A 23,306-nucleotide genomic window follows, 5' to 3' on the forward strand; every position below is an offset into this window, starting at 1 on the left:
CATTTAAACATATTTTACATACTGAGAAAATATATTGGATGATGTACATGGAAAAAATATAACGCTATCTCTTTCTCCCTTCTCTCTCTCCCTCTCCCCTCTCCACTCTCCCTCCCCCTCCTCCTCTCCCCCTCTCTCTCTTCTTTCTCCTCTCTTCTTCTTTCCCTCCCTTCCCCTCTCTCCCTCTTTCCCTCCTTCTTTCCCTCAGCTCTGCCTCCTAAGGCGGTATCGGCTGTAGAACCTAACTTATGACACAAAACAAAGGAGCTAATCACAGCATGTCCTCTCCCTACGCTTACTACTACTACTATTCCTACTAATTCCTACTACTACTACGACTACTGCTACTTCGGCTACTACTATAGTTTCTACTGTTACTACTACTACTGCTACTATAGTATTTCTACGAGAAACTGGCGGGCGGGAGAGTGGCGGGTGGGGAGTCAGCCATAGTCAGCACCTTGCCACACACTCTTAACACCTCCCATTTCCTCTCATATATCAGCTATTTACTACCTTTAAATGAATTTAATTAAATAATTGAATAATCGAATAAGGTCATATAGTGTTTAGATTGTTTATTTTTTAGGATAATAACAAATATTTTGTGTAAATACCAGGACACTTGACATCGATTATTCAATTATTTAATTAAATTCATTTAAAGGTAGTAAATAGCTGACATATGAGAGGAAGTGTTGATGAGGTGTTGAAAGTGTGTGGCAAGGTGCGGGGCGGGGCGGTGCTGACTTTGGCTGACTCCCCACCCGCCACTCTCCCGCCCGCCAGTTTCTCGTAGAAGTACTATACTACTACTACTACTACTACTCCTACTACTACTATTTCTACCACCACTTTACTTCAAGGAAATACTCTCTCCCTCGACCCTTTTGTTACTATAGCGGGAACGGCCACATATCAAGACAACAAGAGGGAAAAGACTCTAGTACATCATCGACTGTTGCAATTCATAGTGGTCAGTGTCGTGTTTGTTCCATGCTCCTGACTCGTTTGCGGACTGAGCGTCACACACACACACACACACACAGAGAGAGAGAGAGAGAGAGAGAGAGAGAGAGAGAGAGAGAGAGAGAGAGAGAGAGAGAGAGAGAGAGAGAGAGAGAGAGAGAGGCGGTCAAAGAGAGCATCTCACAGAATGATGTCTACTTTCCACAAAAAAATATACACTATAAAGCTTTCTCAGCGTGGTACCATGGCGGCGGAGGAGCGAATTTTCACTGTCATGCACTGAAGTGGTGGAAGAGAGAAGGAAAGAGGAAGTAGTGGAAGACGGAGTTGGGAGGAAAGACTGGAACCAGGTATAGGAGAGCAAGAGGAGATTGAAAAGAAAAGGAAGACTCATGGGCGATGGAGAGAAGATGGCAAATGGCGAAGTAGAATAGAGAAGAGGAGAGAGGAAGTTCTAAAGAAAGGAAAAATGAAAGTAGAGTGGGAGGAAGAGAGTCAGGAAGAAAGTAGGTAAGACGAATGACGATAAAAGGGGGGTGCGTCAGAAAACTAAAAACAGTGAATTGAAAACTTATCTTTAAAGATAAGGTTATTATGGTGTCCCTAGCTTACCTACACTAGTGAATCAGAGGGACGAACTGTTTGATTAACGTGTTTGTCTTTGATTTCACTTGTGGCTGCGAGGGTTAAGTGGATGAGGGAAGAGGAGGAAAATGGAAGCCAGCAGAGGGGAAGGTAGCGGAGCAAAAAGGGAAAGCGAAGAGTTAAACGAGAGGAAAAGCAGAGAGAGAGAGAGAGAGAGAGAGAGAGAGAGAGAGAGAGAGAGAGAGAGAGAGAGAGAGAGAGAGAGAGAGAGAGAGAGAGAGAGAGAGAGAGAGAGAGAGAAGTAAAGATGAGAAGATACTTGAGGTAGATGTGTGAAAGGAAAAAAAAGAGCAGAGTAAAAGGAAAATATATTGAAGAAAGGGAGAAAGGGTACATACAGAATATATGAATGAACGAGACGAGTAAAAATTTAAGGAGGGACGGGGAAGCGGTGGTCAGAAGGAAAACAGGAGAGGGAGAGAAGGAAGGATCTTACCAATGAGTTCATTTCGTTCAGGACAAACAAGTTCCTGTGTTTGAGGCGGCTCCAGTGTTTGTCTCAATTAGGTGATAAGAAGGATTTTCCCTACGTGTGTGTGTGTGTGTGTGTGTGTGTGTGTGTGTGTGTGTGTGTGTGAGTGTGTGTGAGTGAGTGAGTGAGTGAGTGAGTGAATGTGTGTGTGTGTGTGTGTGTGTGTGTGTGTGTTTGATTGTGTGTGTGTGTGTGTGTGTGTGTGTGTGTGTGTGTGTGTGTGTGTGTGTGTGAGTGAGTGAGTGAGTGAATGTGTGTGTGTGTGTGTGTGTGTGTGTGTTTGATTGTGTGTGTGTGTGTGTGTGTGTGTGTGTGTGTATGTGTGTATGCGGGGGTGGTTGCAGTCAGGCACCTCTATCTCCTCATTAGCTTAATAGGAGCAAGGTGTGGTGTGCAGGTAACAATCTTGTGCCTATTCTCTCCTCTTTTTTACCTCATCTAAGGACCTTCTTATATCATAAGCTTCCTTTAAGTTAAGTTATCCCTTCTTTACAGGGCGATAGAGGGCGACAGAGAAGACTACACCGAGACTGAAGGGAGTGACGACGAGACGGAAGGAGGACTAGTAGGAAGAGGAGGAGGGGAAACCACAGCGTCAGGAGGAGAAGGAAGAAGAATCCACACACTTTCCGACGGAGGCAACTACTGGGGTGTGTCGCCTTGGAAAGAAGTAATTGGAGGCGCCGCCGAGGAACCAGGGGGCTTGGAAGTTGACAGAGGGGGCGGAGGAAGTATGGGTGGAGGCGCTTGTTTGTGGGTCCGGCGTGCGGGTTTGCTGGCAGGTTTGGGGACGCTATGCAAGGAACACGCCATCACGTCTCTCGCTGTGTGTGCCGCCTGGGATGTCATAAGGCACAGGAAGCACGTTAGGAGGTGAGCCTATGTATCCTCTTTATGCATCGTTTGTTCTTATTCTTCTTATACCTTTTGGTACTTTTTTTTTGTATTCTTCCCTTAATTTTACTACGCCTTTCTGTCTGTCCTCTGGCTTAGCATTCTACCTCTCCATGTTATTCTTATATATCATGATCAGGAGGTTGACTGCCACATGGCAATCTGGTACTATTTATCCTATATAGAAGAGGGGTTTGGTCGTCACTTTTTGGAAATGAAAAGGGGACCGTCACGGGTGAGACTCAAAGAGAAGGTTGCAAACAAACTTTGCTATCACTAACAACCTTGTCTGGGCAACCTTGCCGGAACAACTAATCCGGAGAGGAAACTTTGCAAAATTGATAGTAGGTTGCTATGAGAGGAAGGCAGCTGATTATTTAACTGCCATCAATGATGTCATTGGCCTCAACAGCCAACAAGAGTGTGTTTGGTAATGTCAGCTAATAATCAGGAAGCCGCGTTCATATGCGCTTTCGAAACGACCCGTACTTTCGTTTCATTTTCTGTTTATTTTTTCCATCAGGATAAGAGACATTGGTTGTTTATAATGCTTCCAAGACCATATTAACTTTTCTCCATCTTTTGCTTATATCTTAAGGGAGTAGGTAGGAAGACACCTACCGAAAGGGGCGTACGCCACTCCCAGTGAGGTATATAGAGGAAACGAGGAGGGTGCTGCAAGCCCATCAAGGACCATTCCCTTGTCCTCACTTTCCGTTTCCCTATTGTCCAATCAATACCAGAGAGTAGTTCAGCATGCTCCTTCAAGACAGATCCTCTCTCTTTCCACACCACACTACATTCACACAACACACGCACCATATCCCAAAATATTCAAATTCAAAATTGCGAAACATAGCAATACCTCGGAGTCCCCGCCTGAGAGGGGCCACAAATACCCCCAGAGAGGACTCCCCTTTTGGCTATTGACCCGATAGGTGTCCTGATAACTCCTCAAGCTTCTTCTTTACCAACTTTTGCAACATTCGCGGTCTTCGTTCTAATTTCCCTTCTGTGGAATACCATCTCTCCTCCGCTAAACCTCACCTTCTCTTCCTCACCGAAACACATATCTCGGGGGCTAATGACAGCAACCTCTACTCTGTTCCCTTCTACTATCTCTTTCCTAAATTTCAATCCAAAGTTGGATGTTGCGCCTACGTACGCAAAGACATAACTTGCTCTTGTGCCCACGACCTTGACTCTTCTGAATTTTCCACCATCTGGCTAAGACTTCATTATCACTTTTTTACTAAATACATATGTGCTGTTTATCTCCCACCTAACTCTACCAACAAAGTAAAATTCTTTGACTACTTAAACTCTAGTGGAGCACATCTTAACTCACTCTCCCTTCGCTGAAATCTCCATCCTAGGAGATTTCAATGTTCACCACCAGTTTTGGTTTTCATCCTCTTTCACTGACCAGCCTGGTGAACAAGCCTTCAACTTTGCTCTCCTCAGTGATCTAGAGCAGTTGGTTCAGCACCCTACTCGTATTCATGACTGCCTTGGATACACGCCCAACATTCTAGATATCTTCCTACCCTCAAATCCTTTAGCTTATTATGTCAAACTGTTCTCTCCGTTGGGCTCCTCCGATCACAACCTTTCTTTCTGTAGCCTGCCCTATCGCTACTGTACAGCCTTTGGACCCACTGAAGAGGGGTTGCTTCTGGCATTTTGCTTCAGCTCGGTGGGACGACCTGACGATGTACTTTTCCGTATTCCCGTGGAATGATTACTGTTTCCAGGAAAGAGACCCCTCTGTGTGTGCAGCGCATCACAAAGGTGATTGTCTTTGGAATGGAGGCACACATTCCACGTACTTTCTCTACCCCTCAAGCCAAAAAGTCTGTTCTCGTGCTATCAAAGATATATTTCATGGAACGGGAGGAGAATAAAGAAAACAAACGCAGTTTATTCTAACGAGGTCTCCGGCCACAGGTGACGGGACGAGTTGAGCGCGAAACAAACATCGCCACGGGTACCAAGCAATTAAACGCATCAATGTAAATGTTCTGCTATAGATAGTGTATGTCACTGTATCAAGCACTGTTTACATAATTATTTGCCACACACTATTTTCCATTATAGAAATGTACCTAAAATGCATTAATGTTTCGGTTTTCAACGTTTGTTTGATTTGCAGTGGTACCAACACTACACGGAAATATAGGTTTGAAGGGGGAGGAGAAACTAGCCGTTGATAATACCTCTTAACGGAAACACACTCTCTAAGATCAGTTTCCTCTGGTTAGATCTGGTGGTGGAGCTGCGGTGTTGGTCAATTATATTCTTCAACATGGAGTATAATTCCGTGAAACTGAAGAAAGGTGGGACAAAGCAAACATTAGCACAACGCTGAAAGATACCATAGACTCCATGTTGAAGAATATAATTGACCAACACCGCAGCTCCACCACCAAACAAATCATAAGAAGAAACGTCACACCAACAAACCCCGAGAAGAAACTCAACATCGTCATATACTACAAGAGCAAGAAAACAAGCCACCTAATTGTGAGAAACAGCCCCCAAGAAGAAAAGCCGCCTACACAGGAGTCACATGTCGTTTATAGGTTTATTTGTAAACGAGGGATTTGCGAAGCCCTCCCCTCAACCTACATCGGCACGACAACGATGAAGCTGAGCAGGCGAATGAGCTACCACCTGACATCCGGAGCACCGTGCCAACACCTACTACAGAAATACAATACAGTGCTAACAAGGAAAATTTTTGAAGAAAACACATAATCGCAAGATACCCTGACGAACGACGCCTCCCTATTCTAGAAGCCCTCAACATAAAAGAAATGAAGCCCAACTTGAACATGCAGACCCTAGATCTACAGGCTCTCCCAAGTATGCGCAGGAGTGCTGCGCACCAACCCGACCAATCAGCAGCCAGTGCGCAGCACGGGGAGGGAGACGACACGCCTTAAATGGCGGGTACCCGGCGTACACCCAGTGGAACGCCAGCACTCGTCGAGCGAGCAACTCTCCCGGCCTCTGGGCCACCTATAGACTGCTGAGTTGCTCGCTTGGCTCAGCTACGGGCTGCTACTGGGCGCCTGCCCGGAGGGCTCGTGCCTCCGTCGCTGCTCGCCGGCTTCTACCCGTGGCTGTGGCGGCGGCGGAGGCTTCCCCACACCCGCCGCACGCCAGCGGCGGGTCCCCCCCTGCGACGGGCCGTCAGTCGACAAAGGCCCGTTCCCCCTTTTTAGGGGGTAAATCCTTAACGAACGAACGAACGGCGTACACCAGCTATTCTCTCTCCACCAGCGAGCAGAAAACTACTCCTCCACCGAACACTTCAAGCCACTGAAGAAGGGTTAAGAAACCCGAAATCGCGATCTGGCAACAAAGATGACCACCTACGGTGAAGTCATCACCAAATTGACAAAAGAGAATAGGACTATTATCCGAGAGGAAGATAATTTTCTTAAGAAAATAGTCAACATTGAACTGACTATCACGTTTAACCAGACATGTTTAAGAGAAAATCTCCTGCCCATATATACCCTCAATATATATATATATATATATATATATATATATATATATATATATATATATATATATATATATATATATATATATATATATATATATATATATATATATATATGAAGGAATTTGTTAGAATTAAATTAAACTAAATGATGCTCGTCAGGCAGCTTTTTCACTGTCTCTTTCACGTTTACAGCAGGGTAACTTTGTTTTTCATCGCTTTGTTTTCAACGAATGTACGTAACAGGTTGATAAGGAAAATGAGGAGGGTATGAAGACAGAAATGATGTAAAGAAAGATAAGTGGGGGGATTGAGAGAAGTAGAAAGAAGCATAACGAGGAAGGAAAGAGAAGACGCCTTGCTCTGTCTGGTCGCTTAAAATATTAAAGGAAATGATGATAAAGAAAATTAGACAGGAATGGGAAACACTTAAAGAGATATAAATAGGAAGGAAGGACGGAAGGATATACTGAAGAAGGAGGAGGAAAGGGCAGATAAAAAGAATCACGATGTTGAAGCAATAACCTAATTTCAAATTGCAGAAACAGATACACCTTCAGGAAAGAGAAGGGTGGCAGCGACGCAGTGGGCTTGCCTCAAACAACACCGAGGGAACACCTCTCTCCTGAGGCTGAAGCTTTTCATGTTCAAGATATACAGGCTACCGTAATAATGTCGTTTACTCACGTGTATTGTTTACATATCTCTGTTCTATAAAAAAAAAAAGACTTATTTTGGATACTCACAAACTCCTAATTCAAGTTAGGAAAACATAAATCTCTGTTCTATAAAAAAAAAGACTTATTTTGGATACTCACAAACTCCTAATTCAAGTTAGGAAAACATAAATGTATGTAACATGATGGACCTCGCAAACATTCCCTCCGAGAGAGTTGTTATTTTATAGTCAGACTCAAGTATGAAACCCGCTTGGAATATACAATTTCAATTAGTAAATAGTTGACATATCAGAGAAAAGTGATGTATATTAGGGGTTATGCGTCAACTCTGTGGAGAGGCGGGGACCCCACCCAAGTTTGTGTCAGATTATAGCGACCTCGTAACGTAATAATTTGTGTAGCTGGAAACATTGCTTTTTCATTTAGCAATCTTGCTATCTCAATTAGCAACTTTGCTAACGCTTCCTGAATCCGGGCCTATGGACTGCAACGACTACCGTGGTATTACGGTGCTCAGTGTGCCAGGTAAGGTGCTTGCCCATCAATTGCTCTTGCGCATTTGCAACCAGCTCCTGAAGCTACAGAGACATAAGTAGTACGGGTTCACGCCTGGTAAGTCAACACCTGACCGTAATGACAGCTTCGCGAACTGGTGGAGCGCCGATGTGAGTTTCGACAGGGGATGCTTGCAGCCTATCTCAAGAGGGCTTTTGATTCACTACATCACGACGCATTCTGGGATCTCCGGTGACTCCGCGGGAATCCTGCAAGGACCGTTGGTCTAATGATTGATCTGTATTATGAGAGTGAAAGTGCGTGGGAGTGAGGCCCCATCGCGTTTCAACACTCATATGGACTGGGTGCTAGGTAGAATTGTGGATCAGAGTTGTTGTAGATGATATTAGCAATGCCAGGGTCATTGGTCTTGTTTTTGCCGATTATGTAATAATCATTGCTGTGTCATTAAAGGTTATGGTTTTGGCTCTTGACGCAGTGCAAGAACTCCGGGTATCCTGGATACTTGCTAGATGAAACAGTATAGTCTGTTCATGCGAGAGGCAAGAACATTGGCAACGTTGTTCAGAATAATGGCAGGTTTCGTCAGAAAGGCTTACGGTGGATTGGCTTGGCCTAGTGTGTAATGGACTTGCTCAACATGATTATACGACGTTGTTGATATATGTAAAGAGGGACATAGATCTGAATATTTAAGTCGCTTGTGCTTCCTGTCTCACTCAATGACTATGACATGGACACTGAAGAGGAGGATTTATGTCACTAGTAATACGTGACTACGCAGATTCATCAGATGTCTCAAACCAACTGTTATTCAGTGAGACTGATTCGAGACCTGTCACCATCATTAGTGAACGCCATCTCCGGCTATACGGGCATGTGACATTCTACCCAGGTTAGGTTTGGCGTTGAAGAATAGACGAGGCGATGCAGCTTCCGGGATATTTTTGAACTGATTGATAACTGAATGATTTTCGTCTATTAAGGATAATGATATCGTTTTTCGTTCTATTTTGCTTCTTAATTTTCTACTTCATGTTCATCATTATCATTTTTATTTATATTCTTGTTCGTGTTCTTGCTCTTCTTCATCCTGTTCTATTGTTTCTTATTATTCTCCTTCTTCCTTTTCCTCTATCTTTCTTTTCTTTTTCTTCTTTTTTTCTTCCTCTTTTTTTATAATTCCTCTTTTTCATTTTTAATATTTTTTTCTTATCCTACTTCTTCTTTTTATTCATCTTCTTTCTCTTCTTCTTCTTCATCTTCTTTATTCTCCCCATCCTTTTCCTTCTCCTCTTTCACCTCCCCTCCTCTTCCCCTTTATCGTCCTCCTCCTCTTCTTCTTCCTCCTCCCCCTCCTCCTCCTCCTCCTCCTCCTCCTCCTTATATTCCTCCTCCACCTCCTCATCCTCCTCCTTCTATTCCTCCTCCTCCTCTTCCTCCTCCTCCTCCTCCTCCTCCTCTTCCTCTTCCTCCTCTTTCTTCTTTTATGACTGCTTCATCTAGTCCAGCTCTTCTTCCCCCGCCCCTTCTCCTTCCTCCACTGATCAATGTAGATCCTCCTTCTCCTCCTCTTCCTCCTCCTCCTCCTCCTCCTCCTCCTCATGCTTAACCAGCTTACTGGATTTCTCCCAGGGTACTTATGAAAACTGGGGTAATCATACCCCAGCGATTTTATCTATCTAGACTTTCAAAAGACTTTTGACAAGGTACCACACGAACGACTTCTCAAGAAACTGAAATCGGCGAGACTGGGAGACAACGGGCAGGCCTCCGAGTGGCTCCAAGTTACAATTGGAGTGCTACAGGGGCCATAGGTGGGCCCCATACTCTTTATTATATATATCAACGACCTAAAACTAGGATTAAGATCCGCCTTTTCTAAATCTACCGACGACACCAAGGTAGGAGGGAAGGCCCTCACGACAGCAGACTGCGAAATTATCCAGAGAGACCTGGACCAGATCACCCAGTGGTCAGATAAGTGGCAGGTGTCCTTTAACACTAGCAAATGTAAAATAATGCACATCGGGTCTAGAAATAACATCCACACATACTACATGCGTGGGGAACCACTACAGGTAGTGCACAGGAGGAAGGAGACCTCGGGGTCACCATCAGCTGTGACCTGAAACAAACAAAACACTGCAAGTCCGCCTGTAAGAAAGGCAATAATGTGCTCGAATATAAAACGCCGAGAGTTATGTTAGCATTGTATAATTCGCTGGTAGGGCCCCACCGGGATTACGCCGTGCAATGCCGGTCTTCTAATTACAAGAAAGACATCGAATTACTCGAGATAGTACAGCGACGCGCTACGAAACTGATACCATCATTGAGAACGCAACCTTTCGAGGAACGACTCAAGTGACTCAACCTCTTCACACTGGAAAAGAGACGACTGCGGGGAGACAATGAACCCTATAATATAGAACGGACACTTGCCCCAGCCTTGTAATTAAGCCGCGAATTTTGGAAAATCAACCGCTTTGGTGCGAATCGACATAACTCTCTTATTTCTGGGGCTAGAAAAACGTGTGTGGTATCAATCGACGGAAAAATGAAAGAACTATATTTTGTAATTAGCGAAAGGGCTCGAAAACAGACTTGAAAGGGTAAAAAATCGAATAGATTCGCAAAAAACGACTCGGAACAAAAAACTTTCGAGTTCCCAACCTTGAAACCCGCTCATTTTTTTTTGAGAATTTCAAACAACGTATTTAACAAATAATTTTGCCCTGCCGATGTGCTTTCCAATATGGTCCATAACATTTCCCTACTCCCAGTAGTTTCGTCGCTAGAGCTCAAAACGTAAACCCTGTCGAGAGCGATTTTGACGAACTCCAGACACTTTGACGTTTTCGTCTAGTGTGGCCTTGCTATTGCCTCTAGAAGGCTGTAATAAGACATGCAGACCCTCTTGACAATGAAGTTTGACCAACTCGAAGGATGTTTTGATAGCTCGATTCCAGGTTCGTCGTTGAGTCGTCACAAAATAGCTTGTTTTTCGGCCCTTTTGCCGCGAATTGGACACGTCCTAGTTTCTTGCTTGTAACTTTTTTTTATTTATTTAATGCTTTCCAATTTTTTCTGATTATTAATCTGTATTAAAAGAGCTTTCATTTGCCACCAAGCACGCCTTCCTACCTTCAGTAGTTTTCGATCGAGCTCGACCAGAAGTCGCGAGGAACATTCGCCGAATCTGACTCATTTCAAGCGCCGCGATGAAAAACCTTCCTGACGCCACAAAAAATAATATATCTGCATACAAAATCATATATTATCACTTCAATATGTTGACTATCTTATATTAAAACCATTTTAAGATATCTATATAAAAAGCTACTATTTTTATATAATCATTTCACTATATAAATCAACCTATATTAAGCTCCTTATTATACATTTTATTTTTGTTTGTTTTAGTATTCAACCATATTTCTTCCCATTTATAAATAATACATTTAATGTGCTTTCTTTTGATATCATCTATATATATATATATATATATATATATATATATATATATATATATATATATATATATATTTATTTTTTTTTTTTTTTTTTTTTTTTACAACAAAGGAGGCAGCTCAAGGGCACACAAAAAAGGAAACAATAATAAAAAAAGCCCACTACTCGCTGCTCCTAAAAAAGAATCAGAAGAGGTGAACGAAAAAGAGGTCAATTTCGGTAGGAGAGGTGTCCTGATACCCTTCTCTTGAAAGAGTTCAAGTCGTAGGCAGGAGGAAATACAGATGAAGGAAGATTGCTCCTGAGTTTACCAGGGTGAGGGATGAAAGTGTGAAGATGCTGGTTAACTTTTGCATAAGGGGTTTGGACAGTATAGGGATGAGCATGAATAGAAAGTCGTGTGCAGCGGGGCCGCGGGAGGGGGGGGGGGCATGCAGTTAGCAAGTTCAGAAGAGCAGTCAGCGTGGAAATATCGATAGAAGATAGACAGAGAGGCAACATCGCGACGGAATTTAAGAGGTAGGAGACTATCAGTAGGAGGAGGAGAGCTGATGACACGAAGAGCCTTAGACTCCACTATGTCCAGAAGAACTGTGTGAGTGGAACCCCCCCACACGTGAGATGCATACTCCATACGAGGGCGGACAAGGCCCCTGTATATGGATAGCAACTGCGCGGGGGAGAAAAACTGGCGGAGACGATACAGAACGCCCAACCTCGAGGAAGCTGATTTCGCGAGAGAGGAGATGTGAAGTTTCCAGTTGAGATTTTGAGTAAAGGATAGACCGAAGATGTTTAGTGTTGAAGATGGTGATAGCTGAGTGTTGTCGAAGAATAGGGGATAAGTGGTTGGAAGATTGTGTCGAGTGTATAGGTGGAGAAATTGAGTTTTTGAGGCATTGAAGGACACAAGGTTCCTTCTGCCCCAATCGGAAATGATAGCAAGGTCTGAGGTTAAGCGTTCTGCAGCCTACAGTCTGGAGTCGTGTACTTCCTGTTGAGAGAGTCTTCTATTGAAAGAAGTTGAATAATGAAGGGTGGAGTCGTCGGCGTATGAGTGGACAGGACAGTTTGTTATGGAAAGAAGATCATTGATGAATAACAGGAAGAGAGTGGGTGATAGGACAGAGCCCTGTGGAACACCACTGTTGATAGGTTTAGGGGAAGAACAGTGACCGTCTACCACCGCAGAGATAGAACGGCCGGAAAGGATGATGGAATTTGCTGATGACACCAAGGTGGGTGGAAAGTCCCTCGCAAAGCCTGACTGCGAAATCATTAAGAAATACCTCAATCATATTATCGAATGGTCGGGAAAATGTCATATGTCCTTTAATGTTGACAAATGCAAAGTCATGCACATTGGGTCCCGAAATAGTAACCACACATATATCATGAATGGGAAACCTCTACAGGCGATGCAGGAGGAAAAGGATCAATAATGTCGATTACTCCAAATTCTTTGAACAGCAACCCAACTCAAGAACTAGAAATAACGGTTTACCCATTCAGTCGAGTCGATAAAACACAGACATTGGAAGGAGTTTCTTTTCAAACCGAGTCATCCGCCACTGGAAGAATCTTCCCTCATAACTAGTAAATGCGAATACCATCAACTCTTTCAAATATCGAATCGACCGTAATTTCGTTGCGTCGGGAGTAAACTGAATAAGGATGCATTCATCTGCTCCTCAAGCCCCAAGTGGCCGTCGAGCAGATTAAATCACCAAAGCGGGCAACCTCGTAATGAGCCAATAGGCTTTCTGTTGCCTGCATTTCCATGTTTCCATGTTTCCTCCTCCTCCTCTTCCTCCTCCTTCTCCTCCTCATCTTTCTCCTTCTCCTCCTCCTCCTCCTCCTCCTCCCCCTCCTAATCCTCCTCACCCTATGGGTAATAAACGCAATAAAACGGAATTATAATCTGATGAGAGGAAATGATGCGGCCGAAGCCAATGTGCAGTACCAAAAGAGCCTCAGAGCTTGTCGAACTCTCATTCGGACTAGTAAACGCAACTATGAGAAACAAATGGCGCGCGAAGTCAAGAACAATCCTAAAAAGTTTTTCATGTACATCACAACAAAAATGAAAGTTAAAACCAACAATGACCCATTGACGGACGAGACCGGATCATTAACCCAGGACAGTAAACACATGGTCAAAATCTTCAACAGTAACTTTGCGTCCGTATTTACGATCGACGACAAAGAAACCATACCCGAATGCCCCTCTCCTCCGAGGGGGATTACGCCCTCGAAATTGACGCAATATCCGCCCAAGACGAGATAACACAATAGCCCTTTAAGTTAAGTGATGTGCATTATGTTTGGCCGAGTGGAGCCGCAAAGTTCACTTTAGTTCCTTTAATTCACTCTCTCTCTCTCTCTGGTATATTAAAAGTGTGATGAGTTTTAACTATATCAACAGTTTTACACAATAGTTACAAAGTTTATGTGAGCTGTCGCACGCACGCCCAGTGTCAAGTGATCTGCTCGTGACCGCTGCCCACTGTCTTCTGCCCTTTCAGTCCGGGCCGGTGTTGAGTCTTGCGTCGGTTCAGCACAGTTCCCACGGCAAGAAGCACGCCGTAAGCACACCATACGCACACCATAAGCACAACCTAGCACCTACGTGTTTTTAAACATCCTGTGGCGCGGCACTGCCATGGTGTTGCGACACATACAGTCACACATTCACATGCAATTACAATATATACATTACATATACCGTCTCCGCCAGTTCTTCTGCCCCGCACAGTTGCTTACAGGGGCCTTGTCCACCGTCGAATGGAGTACGCATCTCATGTGAGGGTGGCTCCACTCACACAGCTCTCCTGGACAGAGTGGAATCTAAGGCTCTTTGTCTCATCAGCTCTCCTCCTCATACTGAAAGCCTTCTACCTCTTAAATTCCGCCGCCTCTCTCTTTATCTTCTATCGATATTTTCACGCTGACTGCTCTTCTAAACTTGCTAACTGCATGCCTCCCCTCCTTCCGCGGCCCCGCTGCACACGACTTTCTACTCATGCTCATCCCTAAACTGCCCAAACCCCTTATGCAAGAGTTAACCAGTATCTTCATTCTTTCATCCCTTACACTGGTAAACTCTGGAACAGCCTTCATTCGTCTATATTTCTTCCTGCCTTTGACTTGAATTCTTTCAAGAGGAGTGTATCAATAAATTGACCTCTCTTTTGGCCGCTCATAACTTTTGTCTCTAAGAACAGCGATTAGCGGGCTTTTTTTTTTTACACCTTTTTTTGTTGCCCTTGAGCTGTTTCTTTAGCTGTAAAAAAAAAAAAAAGCGTTCTTGCTTAACCAATCTATTGGTCTTCTTCCAAGGTATATACGATAACTGGGGTAATCACGTCCCAAGCGATGTTATATTCCTGGACTTTCAGAAAGCAACAAGGTGCCCCACGAGCGACTCCTTAAGGAACTAAAGTCAGCGGGTATAGGAAGAAACTTGACTGCATGGATAAGAGATTGGCATACCAACAGAAAACAGCGAGTTTTACTCAACGGGCAGGCATCTGAGTGGGTGGCTGTCACTAGTGGGGTACCCCAGGGGACGGTGCTGGGACCCATTTTTTATATCTTGTACATCAATGACTTGGAAGCGGGACTGAAATCCTCCCTATCAAAGTTTGCCGATGACACTAAAGTGGGCGGAAGGGCCTCACGACTGCTGACTGTAAAGTCATCCAAAAGGACCTTGACCAGATCATCCAGTGGTCCGAAAAGTGGCAAATGTCGTTCAACGTAGACAAATGCAAAGTCATGCATTTTGGTTCTAGAAACAGTAACCATACATACAACATGCGTGGAAATCCTCTGCAGGTCGTGCAGGAGGAATCGGATCTTGGAGTCACTATCAGCACTGACCTAAAACACGCAAAACACTGTAAGAAAGCCAATAACATAGCCAACACCATGCTCGGGTTTATATCAATAAACTTCGAATATAAGACGGCGGAAGTAATGTTATCCTTATATAACTCAATGGTAAGACCTTCGAGTATGCGGTACAATTCTGGTCCCCTAATTACATAAAGGACATTGAATTATTAGAAAGAATCCAGCGACGAGCTACGAAGATGATTCCACCCTTGAGAGCCCTGCCGTATGAAGAACGACTCAGGCGACTATGTGCCGCTTTCACAGTCGTTTTGTTTGTTTTGATTGTTACCAATGGCGGCGATCGCCGCTATAGAATTTCCAATTAAAACTGGCTGATGGGGTAGTGGCGGCTACGGGTTCAGCCTAGCACCGCACCTAACCACACATTCTCAACACCTCTCGCTTCCTCTGCAGCCGCCACTACCCCATCGGCCAGTTTCAAGTGGAAAACTATAGCATCGATCGGAGCCATTGGTAACGATCAAAACAAACAAAACGACTGTGAAACCGGCCCTTAACCTCTTCACGCTGGAAAAGAGACCCCTACGAGGGAATATGATTCAAGTCTTCAAGTATCTAAAAAACTTCAGTAACGTCGACCACTCCAAGCTCTTTGAGCTACAGACCAACTCAAGAACTAGAAACAACGACTTGGCCACTCAAGCGAAGCGATGCAACACAGACATTGGTAGAAGTTTCTTCTCTAACCGAGTCATACGCAATTGGAACGACCTCCCTGGTGAAGTAGTAAATGCAGAAACCATCAACCCCTTCAAAAAACGCATCGACCGTCACTTCGTGACAACAGGAGTAAACTGAAAATGCGCACCGAAATGCCTTGAACTGCTCTGCAGGCACCAAGCGACTGTCAGGCAGATCACCGCTCTACAGCAGACAACCTTGTAATGAGCCAATAGGCTTTCTGTTGCCTGTCATTCCATGTTTCCATGTTTTCATGTTTCCTCCTTCTCCTCCTCCTACTTCTCCTTCTCCTATTTCTCCTCCTCCTCATCTTCCTCAATCAACGCCCCTCCCTCCTCGACCACCACTACTACTTATCATTCCTCTCCTCCTACCTCCCTTCCCTCGCCTCTCCTCCATCCTCCTCTGTCATTTTCGCCCCCCCCCCCCCCCACTTCCGTCACTCCTCCCCCACCACAACTCATTAGATATAGACACAGGACCATACTCCTTGCAGTCGACTGCAAATAATGGTCACATTTTCGCGGTCCTAGAGACACGCCTAGCGTCTAAGTCAGATATGTAAGTAACTGTAACAGTATAAAAAATGCCAACTGGCTGAATTTTGTGGGCGTAATATCAAGACCAGGAAGCGTGCTAGGATCCGGACAATTATTTACTTGCCGGTCGTGAACCCGGATTGCTCAGTTATGAAACTTTAGCAGATGAGATCGAATTCGCATCAGCAGCAGATGAGGGAGCACCTTGCCCGGCACACTGAGCAGTGTAATGCCACGGTCATTGTTGCTGTCCTGGTTTTCCCCTTTCCGTTTCCAGATAGTGACAATCAATCCCTTTTTTTAGTCAAGAGGAATGACACCGGACTTCAACACGACATACAGCACCGCATGCGACCTATGGATCATGGCTTCACCCCAACTTTCAACATCTCTGCGCTGATATTACATAACCCAGCTGCCTTTCCACCCTTCAACTTCCTCACAGCTCCTCTTACTTCCGCAATAGAGGGTGGAGTTTCGCCTACTGGTTGATCAGCAGCCGTGATCTGCAATCCAGCTGACGGCTTGGGGGCTTTGCCGTTTACAACTGCCCAAAGTATTCGGCCCAACGAACCCGGAACCGATCCGCATATGATACCATGTGCCCATCAGCTGTTTGGATAGTACCTATCCGAAATGTTGACTAGCAGCGGAGCTTCATCAGAGCTCGAAAGGCAGGTCTAAGGTCGTTTGCAATTAGACAACCCTCGACATCCTCAGCGAGTACCTCTCCTTATCCCTCCTCAGAAAGGTTCTAGTCCTTCGTGACAGAGTCCTGTTTCGCTCCGCAGACTTTAGAAGAGCCAATTCTAATCTTGCTCGTGAACTTACTATATACGATAACGCGTGGAACGTCCTCAATAATAAACTTCTAGAGGTAGAGTAGAGAACGGTTTCCATGGAAACTAGGAGAACAGAAAACGCCGTAAATCCACCGTGGACTACTATCCAAGTCAGAAGGGCAACAACTTCAAAGAAAAGGAAATGTAACGTGTTAAAGGAAAATATCACTGATGGAGCACGTAAACTATACCACCACGCCCCACAGCTTGCAAGACATTCATCCGCTAATGTAAACGTGACTATGAGAAGTGGAAAGGACGCGAAGCCAAGTCTAATCCCAAAAAGGTGTTCACATATATAAGAACTAAAAAAGAAGTCGAAAAGCAACATCTGTCCTCTAACAGATAAAAGCGGGTGAATAGACACATGGTCGAAATCTTGAGCAAAAAGATGGTGAGGCTTATTTTCTTCTCTGGGTTGGTGGGAGTGACGTTTTTCTTGACGATTTGGCGCATTATACGCTCGTCTTTTTTGTAGCTTGTGGAGAAGTGTGCTTTATAGTAGAGCTTGATGGGCTCGTTCTTCTCCACCGTGTCTTCTTTTTCACAGTACCATTTGTCCACGGTCTTCTTAACTTGTTTTTCAATGTCGTTGGTGTTGAATCCGTTGCTGAGGAGTACATTGGTTGATCTGCTTATTTCTCCATGGACTTCTATATATAAAAGCACACTTCTCCACAAGCTACAAAGAAGACGAGCGTATAATGCGCCAAATCGTCAAGAAAAACGTCACTCCCACCAACCCAGAGAAGAAAATAAGCCTCACCATCTACTACAGAAGTAAGAAGACCAGCCACCTCCTACTACGAAACAGCCCAGCAGTCGACAAAAAGAATACTCAACAGTCACATGTTGTATATAGGTTCAACTGCAACCAAGGGAACTGTGCAGCCCTTCAATCAACCTATATCGGCATGACGACATTGAGATTAAGCAGACGACTCAGCTTTCACATTGCATCAGGAGCGCCCAAGACCCACACTGAGCAAGTACATAAGACGAAACTTACAAGAAAAATTCCAGAAGAAAATACCGAAATAATTACAACATGCAACGATTACAGACGCCTGCCCATCTTAGAAGCGTTGTACATCAAGGATATGGAGCCAAATCTCAACATCCAACAACAAGATCTGCAGGCTCTTCCAAGCATGAGGAAAGGTGACCAGCCGGCAACGCTCAGCCAATCAGGAGCCGAGGCAGCGAGGAACCCCGGGGAGCCAGCCGTATAAAGGCATGCCCGCGCTCACACCTCGAGGTGGACACACTCACTCCCAACGCCACTGAAGAAGGGTCCAGGACCCGAAATCGCGATCTGGCTACGCAGATGATATCCTACGGGGATACCATCAACAAACTCCCTAAAGAGAATAAGACACTCCTTAGACAAAAAGAGAACATCTTAAAGAAAATAATCAACGCTGAACTGACAATCACTTAATGAAGCATGTTTACGAGAAAATCTCCTGCCCATTTATACTCTCTCTCTCTCTCTCTCTCTCTCTCTCTCTCTCTCTCTCTCTCTCTCTCTCTCTCTCTCTCTCTCTCTCTCTATATATATATATATATATATATATATATATATATAACAACGACCTAACACTAGGATTAAAATCTATCCTTTCAAAATTTGCCGACGACACAGATGTGTGTGGAAAGGCTTTCACGACTGCACTCTGCAAAATCATACAGAGAGACATAGCTCAGATCATTCAGTGGTTTGAAAAGTGCAAATGTCTTTTAACATTAACAAATGTAAAATCCTGCACTTCGGATCCATAAATAGTAGCCATGCATACTACTTGGGTGGGAAAGAACTACAAGTAGTGCAGTAGGAAACAGACCTCGAAATCACTGTCAGCAGTGACGTGAGACACACAAAACACTGCGAGTCCGCCTACAAGAAATCAAATATTATGCTCGGGTTCATAGCGAGGAACTCCGAAAATAAGACGCAGGGAGTAATGTTATATTTGTATTATTCGCTGGTAAGGCCCCACGTGGAATACTTCTGTCAGTCCTAGCCCCTCTATTACAAGCAGAGCATTGAATTACTCGAAAGAGTATAACCGCGCTTTTTTTTTTTTTACAACAAAGGAGGCAGCTCAAGGGCACACACAAAAAAAGAAAACAATAATAAAAAAAAGCCCGCTACTCGCTGCTCCTAAAAAAGAAACAAAAGGGGTGGCCGAAAGGAAGATCAAATACGGGAGGAGAGGTGTCCTGATACCCTCCTCTTGAAAGAGTTCAAGTCGTAGGCAGGAGGAAATACAGATGAAGGAAGATTGTTCCAGAGTTTACCAGCGTGAGGGATGAAAGAGTGAAGATGCTGGTTAACTCTTGCATAAGGGGTTTGGACAGTATAGGGATGAGCATGAGTAGAAAGTCGAGTGCAGCGGGGCCGCGGGAGGGGGGGAGGCATGCAGTTAGCAAGTTCAGAAGAGCAGTCAGCGTGGAAATATCGATAGAAGATAGAAAGAGAGGCAACATTGCGGCGGAATTTAAGAGGTAGAAGACTATCAGTATGAGGAGGAGAGCTGATGAGACAAAGAGCCTTAGCCTCCACTCTGTCCAGAAGAGCTGTGTGAGTGGAGCCCCCCCACACATGAGATGCATACTCCATACAAGGGCGGACAAGGCCCCTATATATGGACAGCAACTGTGCAGGGGAGAAGAACTGGCGGAGACGGTACAGAACGCCCAGCCTCGAGGAAGCTGATTTAGTAAGAGATGAGATATGAAGTTTCCAGTTGAGATTTTGAGTTAAGGATAGACCGAGGGTGTTTAGTGTTGAGGAAGGTGTTAGCTGGGTGTTGTCAAAGAATAGGGGATAGTTGTTTGGAAGATTGTGTCGAGTGGATAGGTGGAGAAACTGTGTTTTTGAGGCGTTGAAGGCCACCAGGTTCTTCTTGCCCCAATCGGAAATAATAGTAAGGTCTGAGGCTAAGCGTTCTGCAGCCTCCAGCCTTGAGTCGTTCAGTTCCTGAAGGGTGGGTCTTCTATTAAAAGAAGTTGAATAATGCAGAGTGGAATCATCGGCGTAGGAATGGATAGGACAGTTCGTTTCGGAAAGAAGATCATCAATGAACAACAGAAAAAGAGTGGGAGATAGGACAGAACCCTGTGGGACACCAATGTTAATAGATTTAGGGGAAGAACAGTGACCGTCTACCACGGCAGAAACAGAACGGTCAGAAAGGAAACTGGAGATAAAGGTACAGAGAGAAGGATAGAAACCGTAGGAGGGTAGTTTAGAAAGCAAAGATTTGTGCCAGACCCTATCAAAAGCTTTTGATATGTCCAGCGCAATAGCAAAAGTTTCACCGAAACGGCTAAGAGAGGATGACCAAGAGTCAGTTAAGAAGGCTAGGAGATCACCAGTAGAACGCCCCTTGCGGAACCCATACTGGCGATCAGATAGAAGGTCAGAAGTGGAAAGGTGCTTTTGAATCTTCCAGTTAAGGATTGATTTAAAAGCTTTAGATAGACAAGAAAGTAAAGCAATATGACGGTAGTTTGAGGGATTGGAGCGGTCACCCTTCTTAGGTACAGGCTGTATGAAGGCATACTTCCAGCAAGAAGGAAAGGTAGATGTTGACAGGCAGAGGCGAAAGAGGCTACGAAAATGATTCCATCATTGAACAGGCAACCTTCATGTTGGAAAAATAGACGATTGCGGGGAGACATGATACAAGTCTTCAATTACCCGAACAAGTTCAGCAGCGTAGATCACTCCAAACCCTTCACGCTACAAGTTGACCCGACAGCAAGAAACAACGGTAAAATAATTCAAGGAAACGATGCATTACAGACGCCGAGGATGCGTCGCCTCACCCACCCTGACGCGAAGCCCGGGGGTCCCTCCGGGCAAGTTTCCATGCAGGCCCCCTTCTCATCCGAAGTACTTCCTGCAGGGTCAATCAACTTGCTCTAGCCACGAACTTTGAGGGCGCTCCCTTGGCCTCCTCCACTCAGTTTCTTACAGAGACAACCCGATGATCAGGGTTTGCTTCTGGGTAGCGTGCCGTATGCCCGAGTTATTTCCTAAACATAGTCATCCACCAATGGAACATTCTTCTTGTAAAAGTAATTAGTGCAGAAACGATCATCTCCTTCAAAAATAGCATTGATCGTCACTTTCCTGCGTCAGGAATTAACTAAATGTATCGACGAGTACGAACATAAGTGCTTTAATATTTTCCGCAGTTCAGGTGATTGATTAAATCACTAAAAGCAGGCACCCTCGCAATGAACATAAGAACATAAGAACGTAGGAGTCTGCAAGAGGCCGGTAGGCCTGTACAAGGCAGCTTCTTTGAACCTAAGCTCCCCACCTATTATCACTATCCATGAATTTATCCAATCTATTTTTGAATGTGACAATTGTATTGGCACTCACCACATGACTGCTCAGCCTATTCCACTCATTTACCACTCTGTTACTAAACCATTTTTTGCCTATGTCCCTGTTGAATCTGAATGTATCCAGTTTAAACCTATTACTACATGTCCTACCCGGTTCTCTTACCAGCAAAACCTTATGAATATCCCCCTTATTAAAGCCCTTCATCCATTTATAAGCCTCGATCATGTCTCCACGCACCCTTCGCCTTTCTAGAGAATGCAAGTTTAACTGTTTGAGTCTTTCCTTGTATGGCAAGTTTCTTAACCCCTGAATCATCTTAGTCATCCTCCTCTGCACCGATTCTAACATTTTTACGTCCATTCTATAGTAAGGTGAGCAGAACTGAACCGCATAATCAAGATGAAGTCTAACTAATGCTAAATATAGTTTGAAGAAGACTTCGGCGCTTCTGTTGCTTACGCTTCTTGAAATAGATCCCAGTACCATGTTTGCTCGATTTCTAGCTTGAATGCATTGTGCCCTTGGACGGAGATCAGAGCTCACTAAGACCCCTAAATCCCTCTCGCTACCAGACCTGCTTATGAGAGTGTCATTTAATCAATAGTTATGTGAGGGGTTGTTCCTACCTGCACTTAGAATACTGCACTTCCCTACATTAAACACCATCTGTCATTTATCCGCCCAGTCATACAATCTGTTTAGTTCATCCTGGAGAATACTAGCTTCCTGGTCCGACTTTCTGCTGCCTGCTCGTCCATGTTTCCATGTTTCATCTTCCTCCTCCTCCTCCTCCTTCTCCTCCTCCTCCTCCTCAGTCACTCCCGACCTCTTTTATGGAACGGACGTGACCTTGCCGCTCCGGCACCAACACCCTACACTTGGGCTACACACCTTGTTCTGTGAATCGACGCCTTGTTTTGTGAATCGACTCCCAATGTGTTACATCTTAACGTCGCTACTTCCTAAGTCCGTTCATACACGTTTTAGATAACCGCTACATAGGCACATAAGCCTTCTCAGAGATCGAACGATTGATTATGTTTGTGTACTTGTTTTTAATTAGTGCCATTTAACGTAATTACCGTCTAACTCAGTGCTGTGACACGTCTAACTAGTGTTTAAAGTGTTGAGAGGATTGCCAAACTAGTGGAGAGGACCACCTCTACTGTGTGACCTACACGTGCTACAGCTACGGGCGGATAAGTTACAATTCAACTGAACTTGTGTATGTCCTGTCTGTTCTCAGTAGTAATTGCTAAAGTACATATACACAACCTCACACAGCACCCAGTGAAAGACAGTGAGTTCCTTGTACGTTACTAACGTAGAGCTTCTGTGTGTTACTAACGTAGAGGTATAAACGCCACACCCCTACCAACACACCTGTTTTAATAGGAAGAAAAGTTTAATTCCCCAGATAATTTTAATCCCACAAGAGAAAACACGTGTAGCGCGAGAGGCGGCACTCCTTAAATTCACATTAAGACCGTTTAAACGCAAACCTCGCTTCCTTTGAATGAAAAAATGTTCACAATTCTTGCAGCACATACGAATAATTTTGTTATCAAGAAATACTTAAATAAATTACAACTAAACAACCATCGCTGCCGTCAAACTAATTATCTCTCCCGCAGGACTCGACCCAACCACAAACTCTTTCCATGTGTTCAGTACAGCCACCCACGCGGATTCAGCTTCTAGACTGACTAAACACATTTTGACTGTAAAGTTTGCCGTTGCTTTGTCTTGCTGCAGTAAATAACAAAGTAATCATGCCGTCCAAATTTTTCAATTGT

At 44.4% G+C, this 23,306-nt stretch overlaps 1 protein-coding gene across 1 annotated transcript in view; it reads left to right on the plus strand.

Annotated features, from left to right (window-relative positions):
• The first annotated feature begins 2,583 nt into the window (after positions 1–2,583).
• LOC126981377 (protein O-mannosyl-transferase TMTC1-like) overlaps positions 2,584–23,306 on the plus strand; it is a 136,023-nt gene continuing 115,300 nt past the window's right edge. Inside the window, exon 1 of the mRNA XM_050832403.1 lies at positions 2,584–2,959. Coding sequence (XP_050688360.1) covers positions 2,820–2,959 — 140 coding nt within the window. The 5' untranslated portion in view covers positions 2,584–2,819. The remainder of the gene's footprint in view (positions 2,960–23,306) is intronic.

This window comes from Eriocheir sinensis, chromosome 47, assembly GCF_024679095.1.
Source record: "Eriocheir sinensis breed Jianghai 21 chromosome 47, ASM2467909v1, whole genome shotgun sequence".
NCBI lineage: Eukaryota > Metazoa > Arthropoda > Malacostraca > Decapoda > Varunidae > Eriocheir > Eriocheir sinensis.